Below are 20,469 nucleotides of genomic sequence, written 5' to 3'. Positions count from 1 at the left end.
CTTTCTTATGAATAGCTTTAGCTTTTATTATTTTCTTTTTTCTTGACAAAGCACAACTTGTATCTTTTTAATCACACTCTCTGGGGTATTTTCTTTTACTTCTTCCAGGAGCTTGTCTTCCTTGGGGGAGGAAGAGCCAAATGGATTGCCACATTAGCTTTCTCATTCCATGCCATTACACTTTTAACTAGAGTGCTTTCAAATAGGTAAATTAGCTTTTAAGTGATCCCAGTTGTACTGTTGGCCTTTGCTACAATCCTGCATTAAAGCTGATTCAATTTTACTTACCTCTATTGCTCAATTAAGGATATACAAAGAGAAGTGGAGCTCTGCAACCAGTAATTGCAGGCTGGGAGGGAGCTGGGTTGTACCACTGCCTCAGATGATCACCACATTGCAGTGCATTTCCCTTCTACCCAGGAGGGGAACTGCCTGGACCTTGCTTGCTACTCCTTGGAGTAGCTACTTCTTGATGAAGAATCAGAATCCTCAGCTGCATAATAACTTTGTGCATGCCACCATCTGTATGCTCCATGCTACACCAGAGCATGTACCTGTAAGGTGAGACATGTACCATGAACAGGAGCTTCTGAAGGAACTGAAGTCTGCCCCAGCAGCAACTTTATTTCCTTGTCTAGAAAAAGGAGAGTATTTTCTCAACAGTAAGCACTTTCTCCCACACAGTATATATATTAACATAGTAAGAAACCAACAAGTCTTTGCAGTGTTCTTCCACCTTACTACACACAGATACCTCTATAAGTATCATGGATCATCACCACTCACAGTTGTGTGTGCAGAAGGAGCCCTGAAAACAAGAAAAAAATTCAGCTTTTAACTAAATACCCAAACTTTTAAAATTCTGCATGGACAATGAGTTCTCTAAGTTGGTCTACTAATTAAAGGCCAATTCCCTTTTTGATCAAAGGCTGACCCTAATTCACAAGCCTGTTTCATATACCTTGCTGCAGCATTTCTTGTTTAATCACATTCCATTAGTCAACTTAAAATGTGTTACTGTATTTTGGTTTCATGGCATTAAGTTACAGTAGGAGTTGGCACACTTAAGAAAACTAACATGACACACTCAATTGCCATAATCTAAGCTTCTCCATTTCTATCCAACTGAAAACCAGTTCAAGATTAATTCCCCCCTTGTTCAGGAAAATCCTTATAGTAGCTGAAATAATGAAGTATGTTTTGCAATACTCTGCAGCAAGCACAGAATAACACTGGATATAATTAGAGTATATGTAACCACTGAGAAACACTTTGGGGATCCAGCATGAGTTATTACCCCAGCTCCCCAGATTAACTTCACTTTTTCAGATGACTAGAAATCTCACTCCCCCTCCACCCAGTTCAACCACATTACACAATCTGACAGACTACACATTTTCCACTACTAAAATTCAAAAGCAGACACAGGTGCAAAGCAAAATGTCATTTTATTTAATTTCAAGGACTATTTTCCTTCTAGTATTGCTGAAGGGATCACCTCCTGGGGAATTGATCATTACAAAGTCCCTGTCTAAAAGTTCAAGTGCTCTTGTTGTACATTCTTTTGAACCACAAAAAACATAATGACCAAGTAGGTGGGCAGCTGCCCACTTGCAGTTTTATCCCAGCTCAATTAGCATTGCTTCAGGCTAGAAAACAATTCAAGTAGTAAAATCATGGAAAATGTTAACCTTTAAGGTCATTACCATATTTTGATCAAAAAGTCCTGAATGTATGAAAAGAACATTTGTACACGTTATGAAGTTTTTTTAACCAGACACTGTCAAAGATGGCAGTTAAGTATTTTGGACCAGTTGCCAACCAGATATTGAAGAGTTCTATCTGAAGGTTTATTACCAATTATGTTATGCAATTCACTTTTCACATTAAGCTCTTTAACAAAAGCAACATATACCTGCACCAGAATCACTGTAGACAGATTTAGTTTTATAGAATGCCCTTCTGAAAATTCATTTCAAAATAGAGATGCTTTTTCTCCAGAACTGTAAAAGCCATAAAAATGCAAAATATCTGTTAGGAAATTTTTAATCAAAATTATTCCTTAATGTTCAAAATAACATTTAACCTCCTACTTTTTTTGTTGTCATCCACATATTGATCAATAGACTAAACAGGTAACAATGGTTCACGTTTTTCCCCCACCTGAAACATTTCTTCTAACACAGGCCCAAGATAGGCAATACAGAGATTCAGGGACATGGATTATGCATGGCAAAGGTAATCCTCTATCATTTTAATTTAGAACAACTCTGATTCTAGCACACAACTTTGAGTCTCAGTTGTTTTCAATCTGCTCTAGGTCCAAGTCCCCACAGTCTAGAGGAAAGATGCCTTCTTCAGTGCTCTCACAATCACTTGTGTCCTCATCACTTTCACACACTGCAGCTGCTTTCTTATAATCCCTTGTTTTGAAGCTACCTTGGCATGAGCCATGATGCCTGACTTCATCCAGCTGTTCTTTCATCGGACTGGAACCAGGGGTGATGATGTTCATAAGATCATTTGAGTCACATGGGGATGAGACAATTGTCTTCATTTGTGTGTCATCATCATCATCTTCATAGTCAAGGGAGCAAAGACTTTTGGAATTTTTTAAAGTCTGAAATTAAAAAAAAAAAATACATAAAGTGTTAATCGTGACTGCACAGGAGGAGCAGAATTCCCTGAATTCTTGAAAGGACTGAGAGTAAGTAACCCAAATTAAGAGTGCCACAAATGTGGAGGATAGAGAAAAAAAAAAAAAGGGAATAAGAGTATTTACAACAATCTGGTTTCATGGAGATATTTTGCCTATGTAGATTCCCATTAGTGAGAAAAACTACCAGTCCCCTTCTTTATGCAGAAATCCCCCCAAACAACTTAGTTTTAGCCAACTACATGAGGAACAACAGACACCCAGGTTGATGTATCAGCTTTCTGGCAAATCCAGAGCATAGCAGTTGGTAACATCAGCATTCAGGTCAGACAGCTGCACTGCAGCCTCATCAACAATTAATTTCTGAGTTCCCAAGCTTGCAGACAATGAGCCCTCAGGCCTCACCTCAGAGACAGTGAGGGTTCACCAGGCAACTGGTATATGGGGGTAACATCAAAACAGGAGAAAACTAAGCTTCTACTGGAAGCATCTTGCTCCGAAGTCAGCTTAGTTTGTCTTACATTTGGGTTCCACTTGAACAAGAGTTCAGGAATTTGAACAATTCTGCTTGAATGAAAAGTATATTAAAACCAGAGGGGCACTCACTTTTTTAGACAAAGGAAAAAGAAGAGAACCTCAGTAAATGTGTTGCCTCTCTCCCTCAGATAAATAAAATGCCTGAACTCTTCAAGTAACTGTAAAGGATCCTTGATTAGAATCCAGAAGCAGCATTTAAGAAAACACACAACTATGCAGACAGCTGAATTTAGATTTTAGTAAGTTAGAAACTTCTAAATTCTGCCTCATACAAGCATGCAGTAAGAGAAGGGTGAAATAGTCAGGGCTCCTCTCAGGGGTGTTAAAAGCCAGGAAAATAAAGTTGTGGTGGGTTTCTGCCTCTTACTGGTTAAGTGACTGCAGTCTCATGCACAGCAATTGTTTTATTGCAAGTAGATCCACAGGGAGTGAGACCAACTTTCATACCCATTTTCAGCTTCCTCCCCTAATTTGTAATTTCTTAAGTATTTTATATTTGTTTACTTAGATGAAATAGGAACATTGCAACATTCCCAGTATGCTGCATTCCAGATGCTCTTCCAGAGCACTGGTCATCTTCCTACTTCACCACTGTATGTCAGCAATTTACCAGTATCTTTGGCTGGTTTTTAAACAAAACTTCAAATTAAGACATCAGAATTAATCAGCCTTGCCTGTATACAACAGGCTGAGGACAGGAGAGTTTGAGGAAATCTTGCTGAAGTGAAGATGATTTGCCTAACTCCTAAGGGTCAATGTTACACATGGAACATCTTGAAGACTCCACTCCTCAAGTTTGTACAGTTCCTTGGGCATCCCTACATCAAATCTACACAGAAAGCTTCAAGGAAAACTCAGGAAAAAGTAAATACTTGAGTTTCAGAGTTCAGTTACAACACAACTAGGTTGAGGAATGAAGAAAAGCACTGGCATGGGATGGTAGTTGACCACTGGTATCTCTCCATAGCTGGGATTCCGCAGCAGAATCTCCCAAGCCTGCACCTCCTGGAAACACCTCAGTGCAACACCCTTCACTATTGATCAGAGGTTTGTTATGCCTGCATTGCACACAGCTCTTACCTTGCTCAAACAACATTCATATATTATACATTAGACGATCAGTTAATAAGCCCTAGGCTTCAGGCCAGAAGGATCTATAGGGGATAAACCACTTTGCTTGGACACAAGACTTCATTTAGCAGTTGATTTATCCAACTCTCAGACCTGCATCCAAACACCAGTTTTAAGAAAAACAATTAAAGTGGACCACACTTGTCAGGAGGCACCAAAGTCTGTTAGCCATGGCTAAAACCTGTGTGACCAGCATCATCAGAACCTGCAACCTTGCCGAATCAAAAAGCTTTCTATTTCCAAATTCCACTCCCCTGTGAAAGCAGTTTTGGTATAAAACACATTCCTGTTTTCAAAACATTTCCATATAGCTTACAGCTTATTCAACTACAAACATCTGAGGTCCTTTTCATGACTAAGAGGTGTGAATTTCTTTCGTATTTACTTAAAAGCAAAACAGAATATTTTATTTTTTTTAAGTAGAAAGTGTTCTAGGATATTTTAATCCTAATCCTATTTCATTGCTTTGAAAAAGAACATATTTCCTGTTGTGTATCCCCATATAGGGAACAGTATTTTCAGTTCTTTAAATCTTATAGTAGGCACTGGGAAGGAAAGAGATCAAATAACAGAAAGCTTTGAAAGTTCTGCTTTCAATGTTTTAGAAAGGAATTCCCAAGTCCCCCCTTCAAAATATCTTTTATTCAATTTACTGCTAGAAATTAATCCAACCACACAGCTGTCTTTCTAGAAGGTTTGTGTACATAAATGGAAAATTGCCTGTTAGCTGTACTGTGCTGAAGCCACTTGAATGGGAACTTTTAGCCCGTTTCAACACAACAGCAAGTGCATTCAACTGGTTCTTTGTTCACCCACTTGTCACGACCGCACCAAACTAAAAATAGGTGGATTTATTATCTCACAGCACAATCCCACTTCTTTCACAAAGCAAAAGGTAGAAATTGCAATGCATTCAAGCCTTCTAAATTGCAGCTTTACATGTTACACTGGTACAGTACCACACCTTTCAAGCACAATTGTGCTCAGCAGGGAGCCTGCGAGTACTTGCTCAATGGTCCTCATTTTATAAAGGATGCTGGACTAACAAGACAAAAGAGTCCACAGTTGGCAATGGATAGAACTCAATCAGCTAAAAGTATTCTTTTGTGTGATGGGAAAACCAAAAGAAAAAAGAAACTCGGAGTTTTAAAAGAAGGGAGGCAATAAAATGTCTGAATATTAAGAAAAAAAACTTTGTACCGAAAACAATGGTGGGGAAGGAAATAAAAGAAATCTCCCTAGACCTTTGCTGTACAAAGCAAACAAGAAAGGCCCAGAGTAGCTTGAAAGGAAGCTTATGTCTGTACTCTTCACCAGCCTTCAGTTCAGAAACCCATAATACATCACTTTCCCAATATAAAAAAAATAAATAGCTTGTTTTTTTGTTTTCCTAACAAATCTGGAGCATTTGCTACAGTAGTCAAGGGAAAAATAAGTTGCTTACATGCATGAAAATCCAGTGTATAATGGAAGCAGCAGTTCTCATGCATCTTCCCCATGCCCCCATCATACACCATGCCCACCCGTTTTCCCCCTGGGTTTTGAATGGGGGTGGGAGATAGAGCTGCTCTGAGGAGGTGCAGCTGCAGCAGCTGGCACAAAGTGAGGAGCAGAGGAAGCCTCAAACTACCAGAAGCCCTAAGCCCATCCTCCTGCTTCTCAGAAGTAGTCATCAAGACAAGATGGGCTGCTCCCTGAAGCCATAAGGCTTTGGAAGAGAGGGAATTAACTAGTTTCATTCGATGACCTGGCTTGCTTTCCAACCCATCCTGAGCCTTTTGCCTATGATTTCACAACACAAGAGATGCTGTTTGAAGAGATACCAGCACAGAGGGTTTCTTGACTGTTAAGGTCTCTTCTTGCAGGGATATAAAGATATAAAGATGCTCATGATGAGGAGATTCTGCCGTTTCCTGGAATATCAGCAACCAAGTGCAAAACACTGAAGAGTCAGCCAAGCACAGAGCAATATATGGCATTTTCTGTTGCTTCCCTGGACCTAGCCAGTTGATAAAGATAGGGAAGGAGCAAGTCAGACAGGCTGCATTTCCCTTTGAGGATTCAAATACCTTCACAGGTTCTTGTTTCACTTCCTGGACTTAAATTTCCAATAGGTCAAACTGCCTGAAAACCAAAAGGCTTTACTGTAACTCAGAACCCAGTTAAGTTTCAGATGAGAAGCACCCCACCCCAAAGAGTTTACAGTTTAGCCTCAGCAACAGTGAAGTCCAACCATGGCACAATTTCATCCCACTGAAGAGTCATTTAATGAAGCTAAGAGAGAGACCAAAGGAAGGAAGGACTTTAAAGAACAAACTGTCATAAAAGACTGGTCCTAAACTGCTCATTGAATCATGCTGCAAACTGCCTTCTGAACATACCCTCATCTGACTGTCATCACATCCTACCACAAATAGATGTGCAGTGTCCCTCCCTGTCAACTGAACTTTCACTTCATGCATCTAACTACTTGCATTAATATCACGTGTGACAATTCATGCTGGAGACATGCAGTGCTTATTGTAGAACATCAGAAACCTCAGCTGGTTTTAGAGATTAAAAATATCCCATGATAGTCCTAATCCCTGCATCTTCTAGTTACATAAAGTCAAAAATAGTAAGAAAAAATGCTATGTATCTGTAACAAACCATTAACCTTTCTGTACAGTAAGGGTCCTGACAGATGCCTTTGACTTCTGTCTTGAACAGCACCCTGCATTTTGTGAATGCTTTGCAGATAACCTTAACTTGCAGTTAAGAAGAAATTCTGCATCATTGGTAGGATGCAGTGTACTTTTCATCATTGGTAGGAAGCAGTATTTTTCACAATTTTACATGCTTGAAGCTTGCTTGTGTAATGAAAGTTTAAAACCAAAGTTAATTGAGCAAATCTTCCACTGCTCAATTGAGAAATCAAAGGTGTACAAATACATGAAGTTTAACTCAAGATGAAGTTAAGTCAAGCATCTAAAAAAAATGCTTCATGGCAAAAGACACTGGAGATTTTCAAACTATGTACTTGGAATAAACACCAAGAGAAGTTTTTGGTTTAACTGCATTGAGCTACAAGCAAAGTAGTTAAACATTTTTATGTATTCCATGGAAACAATCTAGTACCTAGAAAACTCCTGAATATCTTCATGAGCAAAATCTAACCTCTAATCAAGTTCACTTTGGGAACCAAACATGTTCCCTTTTTGCAGCTCTGCAGTTATCCCTCACTTGGTTGAAAATTTTACATATTTTTGTATTAAAAATGCAACTCATTTCATCATCTATAACTAAGCAGAAAATCTATGAAATACTGGATATGAATGAGGAAGAGCAAACAACCTCTACCATTTTGTCACATAATTAGGCACTAACTAAAATAATCATTCCTTCCAGGGATAAAATTACTGCTGTTCTTGTAGTCAAATAAGGTAAATCCTATTTGCAAAGCCAAAGACCTAGTTAAAAATCAATACAAGCTGACACACAGCAATATGGCTATGACTTGAAATGAAAGTTGTTCAGTACTTTGTCTCTGCTGTATCTTCAAAGGTTATTTTAATTTTTTAGATGTAGGTGCCCAGGAAGGGAAGTAAACTGACATCAGCTCATTTTACATCAGATGCTGAACAGCATTATGAAGTAACAGGCTTTCATCTTTCACTAGCCAGACTGTTCTAGATTTAAGCATTCAGTTTTCTGGTGTAGCCTACCATGAAAGCTGATCTATTTATTGGCCTAGATTTTTATGTTTATATTCTGAATTGTACCACAGTATCCTTGTAAGATTGTTTACGAGCTGTAAGAATTTGTGATTTAATTTAGCTTTTTCTTTAGTGGTATTAGTTGAAAAAATGCTATGGCTCAATGAAATAGAAATCTGTAAATCAAATGCTGAATTTGTCCAGTTATACTCACATATGCAAGAACACAAAGCTGGTCAACAAGATAACTGACAGAAAAAACTGAAATAGTGAAAGGTCTGCAAATGAGAAAATCAAAAATACACCAAGAGTAGGGGAGGGCTGGGGGTCCAGTCCTCTGCCTGAGCACCACTGCAGCCCACGCACGTTACCTGCACTGGTGGGGAAATGTTAGGAACAGACTCACATATTTTACCTGTACAACAACTGCCTTGTTTAGCCAGGAAACTCTGTAAGACCCAAATAAAATCAATGGTATCACACCAAATTCCAGATATCCATCTGTAAAGACACAGGTGTGGCAGATCCCAAATCAGCAGGGACATCAACCACCATAGATTAAATTCAACCTTGCAACTTGCTTCTCCCTTTCCCAAAGTCAAGACATTATTCAAGATGGGCACTCCACCTAGGAAATCATATTTGACATTCAAACTAAACATCCTCTACAAACCTTTCCCTTTTAGTGGTTTGCAAAGATCCTAACTGCTGAGGGGGTATGTGGATTTTCCCCCAGCTGTTCTGGCAATCTTTGCAAATTGAAGTTTGTCAGTCTAAAGGTGCTTCTCTAAACTAGATTTAAGTAGACAAAACACTACTGCTGGTTTTTTATTACATTCTAAATTAAATTTTGGTCAGAGAGGGTCAGTTTAGTACAAAGCTGACATACACCTGGTGCTGGAGTTTCTCTAAGTCCAGGACCATCCATCACAGGAGTTAACTTTTTTCAGTCTTTAAAGACAAACTGAAAGCTGAGTTAATGCAGTACTCTAGCATAATACAGTCAATGATTCAACAGCAATACCAATATGAAGGGGGTGAACATAAATGGCAATTTTCCCCTTATATAAAACTCAGGCCAACATTCAACTGCATTTTAAAAAAAGTTTACAATATGGAATTTTAATTAAGATGTTGGCATCTTATATTTTCTAACTCAGCAAATTTGAACTCCAACCTTTTACGTTCCTGTTTCACCAAGTATAAACTCTGCAACCTATAATGGGAATGTGGAATTACATTCTATATACATCAGGCATTCTATTTCACCTGCATGTAATGAACTTAAAATTTCCAACTATCCTTAGTACCAGAGTCCAGCAAGAATGAATACTGACAGATGCTATGATTTATTCCATTAACCAAAACAGAAGAGGCTCACACAGTAGATTTAACTCTTCTGAACTGGCTAATAATACAGCATCAAACAAAGTTGAACATAATGACATTTGCTTTGTTAAGCTGAATAATGCAGCACAAGACTTTGGCAAGGGAGGAAGAAAATTGGCCAAACAAGAAAAGGAGCTACTGGATAAAGCATCAGAACAGAGGTTTCCTCAAAGAGAAAGAGGCACCACAGAGGAAAGGTTCAAAAGAGCACTGAAACAGCAGGAATAGTGGTGGGGAAGATTGGTTCTAGCTCTGTCCTTGCTTGGGCAGCAGCTGAAGTCAGGGGTCTCTTGCAGGACAGCAAAAATTGCTCTGCCTTAAGTGAAAAAACTGCCTTTGCACACCTTAATCTACTGATTTCCCTACTCCCTGCTTGACCCTAAGGACATCTCGAATATGGGCAGAAGATTTATAGATTTTTATAGATATTTATAGATAGATAAATATCTGATATATCTATTAAATATCTGAATATCTATTTAGATATTTATAGGTAAATAGATTTATTTACTTTCTGGATAAACTGAAGCATTGGACAATGCAGAATTTGCCACTGCTGTGTTTAAGATGCACAAACTTGAGAGGCTTCAATCTGGCAAATTCCCATCAGCAAACTGCATTAATGAGTGATGGTGATGAACAAACAGCTGCACCTTTTGTGTTCATACAAGCATAATGAACACATCTGGTTTTGTAGTAGAAGGGCACAGAAGGAAACAATCTAAGTGTGTGCCCTCTCCCAGCAGAAACCGTGCATGTTTTGCCAGAGTTGTTCCATCTTTTCCAACGCAAAAATTTTTGCTTTTCCTTTTAGAAAAGCAATGCAGGCTCTGGAAACAAAACTTCAGGTGCACTATCACCAGCTTCATTAATAAGAGAAAAAATGGTTTTATAGAGACTTAGTTTAAATAATGTCTAATTCATACACACTTTAGGAAGATGAAACTAATTTTCCACATTTTAAATTGTGGAAGAGGGAAGAATGCTCACACCATCCACATGACATCTCTTCACACATAAGCATGCTTCACAGGTCCTCAAAATGCTGCTGCCCCTGAACAGAACAGATTAACAAGAATGACTGCTTGTAGCATCCTCTCAGTACTCAGCAGCTGAGATCCAAAACCAAAGAGACCATCACAGGTAGCCAAAGCCTTCTAATGTATTTTTCCTCTGACAGACTTAGGACTTGCATACTAAAGTCAGCTCTGAAGCAACATAAATCTAAGAAGTTATCTCCAAACCCAGGAGTTCAACTAGGTTTCTAGATATCTAACTAGATGCATTCAAACAAGAGAAAAAACTGTAGCTGTGCTTCCACAGAACTCCTAATGTTCAGTCCCATTTACCATGCCAAACTCTGTCTCAAGTAACAGGTTTTAAGTTGACTGATTATGCACCAGAGTAACAGGACAGGATGTGACCCTTGTGGCTTCAAAACATGACCATATTGGCTTCATTTCCTGCCATTTATGTGTCATCTATTTTTATAGAGAACTTTTATTCCTGAGCAGTTTAGCCAAGGCCTTGTTCCTTCATGACTTTGCAATGAGCTGCAAACAATTACCTTCACAACTGAATCACACATGCACTGGTTTTTGCAGAGTACACCCATATACCAACTTCTCCAAATTTGAGCATATTCACTTTATCCTCAAGTGAAATATTAAGTTGATACGATGGGTCAAATTTATAAGAAATTAGAGAAGTAAACTCCCAATCCTGATCCTAATGCTGCCCTCATTAGTTACTGACAGATGTCAGCCTCACCTATATTATTGTGTTATGCTGGCACTCCATCATAACCAGCATTTTAAAGGATTCTATAATTGGACCATAAAGTTCACTTCTGCCAGGAAGGGGGATGGGGGAGAGAGAGAGAGAGAGAGAGAGAGAGAGAGAGAGAGAGAGAGAGAGAGAGAGAAACAGTACCTCAGCTTAGGAACAGTTCCCCCTTCTTTTGACCAATTTTCCACTACAGAAATACTTGTCCAAAACAAAACTTTAAGATGTTGTTATGGAAGTGCAGGCAGGCACACAGGGGTATATATGCATACAGATGAAGTACAAGTGCTGTTAGGAATCTTTTGCTCAACTCACTGTAAAACCCATAATTTAACAATAAATTTTTGTAGAAGCATTAATTCAAACTGTAGGTGGACTCTCGCCACTAATTATTTCCAGAGAAATAGCTGAAGTTAAACTGAACACAACACATTTGTTTAGAAAGAACAGAATTAGCCATGTTCACCTTCAATCTCTAATACAAGTACTGTGTTTTTCTAGTTTAATATCTGATTTCTAACCATTCTGAACACTTCTGAAACTGGGTGGCTCAGGAAATGCTTTCTACATCAAGCAGCAAATGTGTTACAGATTTCTTTTTTAATACTGAGTCAATTTGTGCTAAAGCTTCTGCTATGTAGATCTGGACAAGTCTGTTTATTGGTTCAAATACCAAAGCTGACAATGCTGCTTCAGTTGATGCTCAATATGTTTTTTAAACAAGTCAGGAAACCACACATGTGGTCCTTTATTCTTCAGCTGCACTGAAAAGCAATACATGTTTTACAATACATGATATCAAGTCAGAAGAAAAGCAAAATATATGCAACTTCTGTGTAAGGCAGAGTCAAAATCCAAAAGCACTGTGGTAACACTAAAACTGAGCTTCACTTCTCACTCCATGGTCATCAGTTTTCCTCTGAATGAAAAAAACTTCTGAATGAAAAAAAAACTGTAGCAATCAAAAAGGTCTACATTCATGTAATACACACACTGTTTTAAAGACTCAAATTTGTTTATACTATTCCAACTTGCAAGCTTTGTACTATACCATAAAAGCCTTTTAAGTTTTAATCACATGGCTACAACCATAATGAAAAGTGGAATCAGGAAACTTGTCAGAAATCTCACCTTATTTAAAATTCAATTTCTGGTAATACTTAAGTTTTATTGCAGAAGCACGTGTCATTGCCAGCACATAAAGAACTGAGTACCTTCAAGTATATGAACAGATCAGATATTTGATTATCTGCAGTTAACTTTTAAACACCAAACTATCACCTTGCAGAAAACATCTGCTTATAACCATATTCCATTTAAAAATCCACACGAACTTCAGTTTGTACATACTTTAGGATGTAAACAAATATTTCATATCATGATGGGAGAAATAATTGATAAATTCAAATCAGTTCATTTTCACTTGCTTGACATACCAGTTTTGCTTTTATCACACATATGTACCAGTATATCCAGGCAGAATCCCATCTGCAGGTGATGCATCAAGTCACAGAGTGACTATCAAAAAGAAAAGGGAAGCTTCAAAATGTAAAATAATCAGCATATGGAAGACCAAAGCCTAGTTTCTGAATTCAAAGTCCTTCCATTCTGGTATCACAAAGATGGACTAATCTGTTAATTTGATTACCATGCTATTACACAAGTATTGACTATTAGGAGAACCCTCTCTCTCCTCAGATTACCCTGAGTTAAACTCAAAGAGGTGCAACTCATTTTTTATCAAATTTTTAGAATTGGTATTTCATTTTTTTGGCAAGAGATCTGGAAAGAATTACCATGCCAATGATGAAACACTACTCATCTCTTCTTCTAGGCACAATCTCTTGCAATTCAGAACAAGGAAAAAAAAAAAAACTAATCCCCTGCCACCTGCCAAAACCCAGATGTTAAAACCTGAGAAAAGTGCTCTCACCTCTATTGAAACCCTCTGGTACAGCTTAGGTACATTAACTATAAGTGCCCTATATATAACACTGAACTACAGCTATTAACTCAATAGTGCATTGTAGTCCAAAAACCATCACCAATAATTTTAACATAATCCAATTTTATGACAGGCTAAGTAATAATTAAAAAAGAAAATATCCACAGCTGGCTGAAACCTGGCTTGTGAGTTAATAGATGGCCCCTTTTCTCATAATGTCAAATGCAGCTGGTCTGGTACTCATTAGCTCTTTCAACAAGGAATACTTACTTGTACATACAGGAACCTGCCAGAAAGAAAAAGCAATTCTGCAGCAGATATTAAGCTGCTTCTTCCCTTTATTAGCACACTGCTTACAGAGAAGTGCCATAAACACACAGTCACTTTCAGGTCTGACAAAGCAACACGATGCTCAACAGCACTGAGAGCTCCAGTTATTTGCAAGACATTTTGTTACAGAGCAGCATTTACAAAAAAACCCCAAACCCTATCCTTAAGGAGATTTCCTTCACTCTCCTCGAGGCTTGCACCCTGTCAGAGCACAGGGAACCCCAAGCACAAGGGCTCACTTCATTAAATGCCATTTCAGGCCTAATTTCACATGGTGACCCTCTCACTGCTGAAGCAAAGAAAGCAAAACGCCAGATGCTCTCTGGGCCTGCTACCTCAGCAGCGTTTCATTCACCACTCCAAAAAAAAAAAAAAAACAACTTCCAGGCATCCATTCAAAAGCAAGTACCCTCAGCCTGCTCTGTCCTGTCACAGGACAGAGTGCTGGCTTGTCTTCAGCTCACTTTTGATGCTTGCCTATCATCTCCCAGCCCAGCCTACTCCTATCTCCTTTCCTCCTTCTCAAGCCTGCTGGAATTTGAACTTTAAATGGATGCCCTCCATGGCAACAATAGATAAAAAAGGAGCCTTTGATTGTTCATGCGTTGCAGAAAAGAAAGGAGGAGATTCATCCTGGCTGAGACCTAGCAGGAACTCACCAAACACAGCTCGCTTTCCATTGCAATGGATGCCTTAGCCTGGAGCTACTCATGCAAGCTCCCTGCATCTATGTTTCCATTTAAAGAGGATGAATTCTTCAGGTTTCCTCCCACCCCCAGCCGCGTTATGAAATTAAATGTTGATCCCATGAATGAGGAGCAACACCAAGCTTGGCAAGCTGCCAAAACATTCTGTACCACTCAGCAGTTTGGAGTTAATTTAATACTTATTGATATCTAGCAAAATTTATAGCTGCATTATTTATAAGGAAAAAAAATAATCACACAGCCATATTTAGACCTTGGTAATAAACTATTTTTAGCACCATCTGTTTTTCTAGTCTGTTCCTTTGCTTAAGCAAGAACATACTTTTACCCAGTTCCTTCTTCCTTGTCCATTTAAAAGAAACCAGAGCACAAATCAGGATCACTCCGAGTATTTATTGTGCAGCAATCCTTCAAATGTTTTGGAAATCAAACTGCTGACTCAGGACAGTCTTCAGTAGATGCAGACATATACCTTAACTTCAGTTACAAAACTGAACACGTTTTTTTAATGCAAGGGGCAATGTATTACCCAGGAAGAAGGTGACTATCTGGGAAGAAACAACCCATCATTAACTTCATTAAGCCATCTGAAAAGTGTTAACACTCCTGGCAGTGCTTTCCTGAGCAATAGTTGCCAAGTTTCACCCTCATTAAACCCATAGATATTTTGTCAGGAGTATATTCTGCCAGGCCAGGCTGCTGTTAGGGGGGAGACACAAATCATCCACAGCTGCTGCAGGCACCTTGCCTCTGCGAGATGAGGTGTTTGAAGCTGCAGCTGCCCCCCAGACAAAAGCTTCCCCAAACCTCAAATTACCTCTTCAAACTTACATTTATATTCTGCTTTTAGCAGGGGACACAACTCCGGTGGCCTCTGCAGTGTGACAAGAGGGACAGAGTGAAGGGGTTGCTGGTTCCTTGAATTCCCAGTGAAACAAGGCTCTGGGTACTTGCATACTGATTAAGTTCTCAGCAATGCACTTGGTAACAGCAACATATTCATCTCCTCCTCCTGACTCACTGAAGTTTCTACACAAAATAATAGCACAAACATTTGAAAGCTTTACTGTTTGTTGTGTCAGATCAAGACATTTTAGAGATAAGCAGATAACCCATTTAAAATATGAGCCCATATTTCTTACCCTTGGCAAAGGGCAGCAGCAAGGGTTGCAAGCTTGTTTACAAGGGCTTGCAGCACAAGTTGAGCATTCTTGAGAATACACACACACAAAAAATTAATCCCAGTTTACAACACATAGGTCAAAACCAAATTCTACCAATGCATAACAGAAACATACAACCATCATAATGGGCTGTAGCAAAGAGGCCAGTGATATTTTGAAGCAATCAATGTCATTGATTAATATAATTTGGCACTGTCATTATGTGACAATAATTACAGAGCATGAGGGAACTAGCAGGCCTTGGGATGAATGCTTCCTTCCACTCCACCACTTTTTCCAGTGAAAAAATCAGGAGGCAGCACGTTTAACAGCAAGTACAGCAAACTGCCAGGCAGAGGAAGGGGCTGTGTGGCAGCCAGGCCATTCCCAGGATGAGAGCCAGGATGCTGAAGTCTGCTCCTGGTGAGCAGCATCTCCACCCGCCTGGGCAGCCACTGCTGTGCCCCATCTGCCAGACAAAGCAAAGGATGTGATGAGTGGTCTGTCCCTTTGGAGAGGAAAAAGCTCCAAATCTGGGCTACTTTGACCCATTTCAAAGGCCAGTTTGCCTCAACTGAGAGGATTTAAATAAAAACCTTTCAAAGGAAAGAAAGTCTGCAGCACCTTCTGTGGCCCTAATGAAGCAAGTGGACAAAAGCCAACATATACAGTAACTTTCACAGTAAATTAAAGAGCTATTGCCAAGTATATTTAAGAGTAAAAAACTAAGCTTGCAACTTGTAGTTCAATTCCCTAAGGCTGTTGCACAACCTGCACATACATTACAACATAAGAACAAATTAATACTGGTGATTAACCAGGAAAGTAATCAGCGGATCTGGAAGTCTTCAAAAAATGCAGCTTGTTGCAAGCATTGTACCAAAGTATCTGCTCTTCATGTGGGCAAGGATACTTGTGTGTACTCAGAACCAGCCATATGTAACAATGGGCTTTTACACAGATCTCTCCTTCTACAAAGTTTACACCTTTATGAAGAAGCACACCGGCTCATTTAGTAGGATTCATTTAGTAAGACAGAACTATAGGGACATATGAAAAAAGCATCAGAAAGCCACTGGAGAAGATGATGGCAAAATGAACCAGGATAAGGCTTGCTAGGGTCTGCCCATCCACCCTTCCCTTAACACACCAGATGGCAATGGAAAAATGACAGTTATCTGTCCCTAAAAATCAGTCACAACCAAGAAAGGACTTTGTGATTAACTTTGGGATTAAGGTCCAGACCCTTTTGAGACATGGCTGGATGCCACAGAGGGCAACTGTGGCAAGTCAGGAGTCTGTCCAAACTCCATTTATAACTTAACCCAGAGTGTGATCTCTCCCTCCACCCCAGTGCCTTGGAGGAACAATACTGATCCATAACTCCAACGCCTGATACTCTTTCTGGGCCAGTATTATTAGAGAGCAAACCAACGTTAAAGTGATCTGCATCTGATTGTAGCTGAAGCAAATCAGAAACCATGGCATTTTCAGCTTATCCTAGTTAAGTACCTAATATCTGTAAGTGAAGTTTGAGCTTACTTTCAGCCCTTGATTTTAAAAATAATGCTCCAAAATAATCAAGGTAGCTTAAAGTATGTGACTTTTAAAAATACTTCTGTCATACAACAGAAGTATTTTTTTTAACCTCAATCTTATTATCACTACTTAGCATTTTGAATAGTATTAATTCAGTCCTCATGACCATCACCATTCAGCAACATGCTTCCATACCAAGTCCTCCTAAAGCAGAGCAAGGAGAAAAAGTACCAAAAAACCCTTTTTCTGCTTATTATAAATAAATATCTACACATGTGCTCTTGAAACAGCCACAAGCAAATCCCTGTCTCCTGAAGCAAGTCAGAACAAATGTATCAATACCAGTCTACAAGATCATTTCCATTAACTTGTTCAGAGTTAATTCCTCCTAATTAGGAGTAGTATTATCCTTGATAAAATGCTTCTGCTAGGAACATGACACGTACACAAACTTCCTTGTCAAATTCCAGTAACTCACTATTTCCTACAATTGCTGTATTTTCACAAGAACATGCTGGCTTATTTTCACTGCCAACGTCTGGAGACCAATACAAATCTGAATTATACTTTACTCAAGCTAAAGATGGTATTTGTTGTCTTTTACTTGTTAAAATTGAAGTGGATGCATACTTCAGTTATTGCAAGTATCCATTTACAGAAGGATTTCTCCTCATCACCACCCTTCAGTCAAGAGTATGACATTCTTACTAGATCTAAATTTAGTGGAAAGTTTTACCAAATTGGTTTTGAATCAGACTATCACCACAACAGACAACAAAAACATAACACTGGGCATTTAGGTACCCTGTTGCCTTGAGGAGTTTTAATTTATTTTAAAACAACTGAATTCTTTCACTCTTCCAAGGAGAGGACAGCTCCTGCAGAGTGTAGAGGTAAGCTAACCTGAACATGGAACACTTTTTTTCAGGGATAAAATAGCAATCAAATAATTTGGACCTCAGAGAAGGCTTAAATAGCTCCTCAAAAGATAAGGCTCAATGACTTTTTCCAGTAAACTTGAGCCACTTAAGCTCATTCATCACTACTCAACTACCTATAGCATCTGTGTCTTCTGCTCTTATAGAAGTTTTGGCTCAGTAACAGAGGGCAGAAAAGTTTTTTTTTTCTTCATATAGTTATTTGAACTCCCCAGAGATGTATCCTCTCCCAAGGAGAGGTGACAGCAGAAGGGATTCTGCTACTTTAGAGCAGGAAAAGCAGAAAATGGTATTTTTCAGAGTGTATATATATTTTTTGTTATAAATTTGAGGCAAGTCTAGAAGTTAAACATCCTGCACAGCAAAGTTAAGAATTTCTGAATCATATTAAATCCCATTAATCCTTCCTACTCACCTTAGTACAAGTACAAAGTACTTAAACTTAACAAGCTTAGGAGCCATTTACCAAACCCAGCTGAATGCTTACATGCCCTGAAAACACCCTCCTGTGCCAACTACATGAGTGTTATAAGATTAAAGAAGCAAAGTTTTTGCTCTGGGACATGCAATTATAACAAGACTTGGAAATTCAACTTTAAATGTTTGCTCCAGTAACACACATGCAAGTTACAAGGGCTACACTGTTAAATAATATTTTAAAATGCTTAACACTATACACACTATGCATTGCACACTTAAGAGTTGTATACAGTCACCTTGAAATTTTGTCCTTCATGCTTTGATCCAGGTAAGTATCCTTAAAACAAGTACAGTGAATAACATTCTCAAAAAACCTCACTTAGACAAGCTATTATGCAAAAGTAAACTAATTAAAAACTGCAAGGAGGAAAGGAAAAAAAAAACCCATGCACTAAGTTTACATTTTAATGATTTAGAAGACATCAGGAGCCTCAGACTCTGCATCACTTTTCTTATAGAGCACTAATGAAGAATTTCCAGGCTCTATGTTGACCATGTTCCAAGCACATCCAATTTCTGCCACTCTAAGTACACACTACAGCAGTTACAAGTAACCTTGAAACTCTGTAAAATAGGACATGACAGTTAAGCCACAAGGCACCTATTAAATTCAAGATCTTATTCAAGATCTTTCACAATACTTGAACAACATAACACTAATTCATATCACTTTATTTTAACCTACTATTTCAATTTTAAGAGGACAAGTATGGGCACACAGTAGCTGCCACAGAGTTGCTGAAATTTAGGAAAAAGAAATCAGTCCTGATAAGCAATTTATGCCACAGTACCCTCGTTTGAATACTGCAAAGATCACAAAGTTCTCCTGCTTCTTACTGTTAATGTGCATTAATCTAGAAGGCAGCCAAAGTGCATATTGCTCAGCTTAAAATAGAACTGAAAGTTGACTGTTAAAATATAACCAGAAAAAAAAAAAAGCAGCTTTGTGAGCAAAAGGCCCCTTTTTTTGCACCTTCCAATGCTTCTCTGTTTTTAGAGGAAAATGGACATTACTAAGAGTTTGTACCTACAGAGGAAGGCCCCAAGATGAATGGTGCCTGCATCCAGCTCTTGTGCAATAGTCACTGTCCTTCCAAACTCCAACTCTTCCTGATTTGGTAACTGCTACACAGCCAAGCCTCAATTCACCTGTATACATGTGGGGCCTTGCTACAACTTGTCCCCAGAAAACAATGGGTTGTCAAACTGATTGTAGGATTAGAGGAAAACAGGTTTTTTTAAAGACCAAGTTTCCTTTGGTGACACTGCAAAATCCTTCATCTGAAAGAATCTTAGTGCTGGTTTCAAATTGTATAAGGAAAACCCCCTCTTGTTTAAGGTAAAGATGTCTGACTGTCTAAAGGTACCCTTTGTCCAGCAGTCCTGGATACCTTGTCAACAACTAAGTACAATTCAACTGAACACAAGTTCAGGGCAGCTGGGTCTGCTGGATTTCTTGCAGCTGGAAGCAATAGTCCTAGGTCAGAGGAAAACAAGTTGGTCCAAGAAGCTGCAAAGAGTAAAATATATTGATCCTCTCTAAGTACTCTGCATTTTTGTTTCCCCTTTATTCTTAATAATGCCCCTTCCCAAAATATTCTGGATCAAAATATAAAATGAAGTGGCAAAATTAATTCTAAAATGTTTTAGGTACATTTAAACACTCAGTTTTGGTTTAGATCAGCTTATCAGTTTCAATACATAATTTGAGCACTTTAGTACTCTGACAGATGCTTGAAGTTTACAAGCTGGCCACACTAGTAATGAAATTATCAGCACACAGAACTGCAGTGATGGATGCTTAGGATGCAGGTGAAGCACACAAACAATTCCAACAGACTGAAGATGTCTTTTGCTGCTTCTTCAAAGCTATATAAAGGCATTTAAAAAACTGGAAGTAGTGTTTTAGGCAAACATCTACATTGATGAAAGTCAAGCTAAAGGGCACCGAGTTAAAACAATGACTGCATTTTTCAAGAATCTTAAAACCGGCTGTGGATGAAATGTCATACCAGCTACAGAAACTTCATGTTTCATCAAGGGGGCCACAGCTAAGACTCAAAAAAACCCAAGCCTGGGCCAAGGCAAGATTTTCCCATTTTCATAATTTTACTGTCAAAAATCAAAACACTAATTTAGTCATTGCAAATTTATCACTAACAATACACTGACAA

General features: G+C 38.7%; 1 protein-coding gene across 7 annotated transcripts in view; it reads right to left on the bottom strand.

Moving 5' to 3' along the window:
* Window positions 1–1,429: 1,429 nt before the first annotated feature.
* The window catches only part of FAM53A (family with sequence similarity 53 member A), a 70,575-nt gene continuing 51,535 nt past the window's right edge, over window positions 1,430–20,469 (bottom strand). For all 7 annotated transcript variants that reach the window (XM_030450697.1, XM_030450692.1, XM_030450699.1 and 4 more), the window contains one exon: window positions 1,430–2,620. In XM_030450697.1, coding sequence (XP_030306557.1) covers window positions 2,297–2,620 — 324 coding nt within the window. In that variant the 3' untranslated portion in view covers window positions 1,430–2,296. The remainder of the gene's footprint in view (window positions 2,621–20,469) is intronic.

This window comes from Calypte anna, chromosome 4B, assembly GCF_003957555.1.
Source record: "Calypte anna isolate BGI_N300 chromosome 4B, bCalAnn1_v1.p, whole genome shotgun sequence".
Taxonomy (NCBI): Eukaryota; Metazoa; Chordata; class Aves; order Apodiformes; family Trochilidae; genus Calypte; species Calypte anna.
The sequence above is the reverse complement of the archived record's forward strand: the minus strand, read 5'-3'. Positions and strand labels throughout refer to the sequence as shown.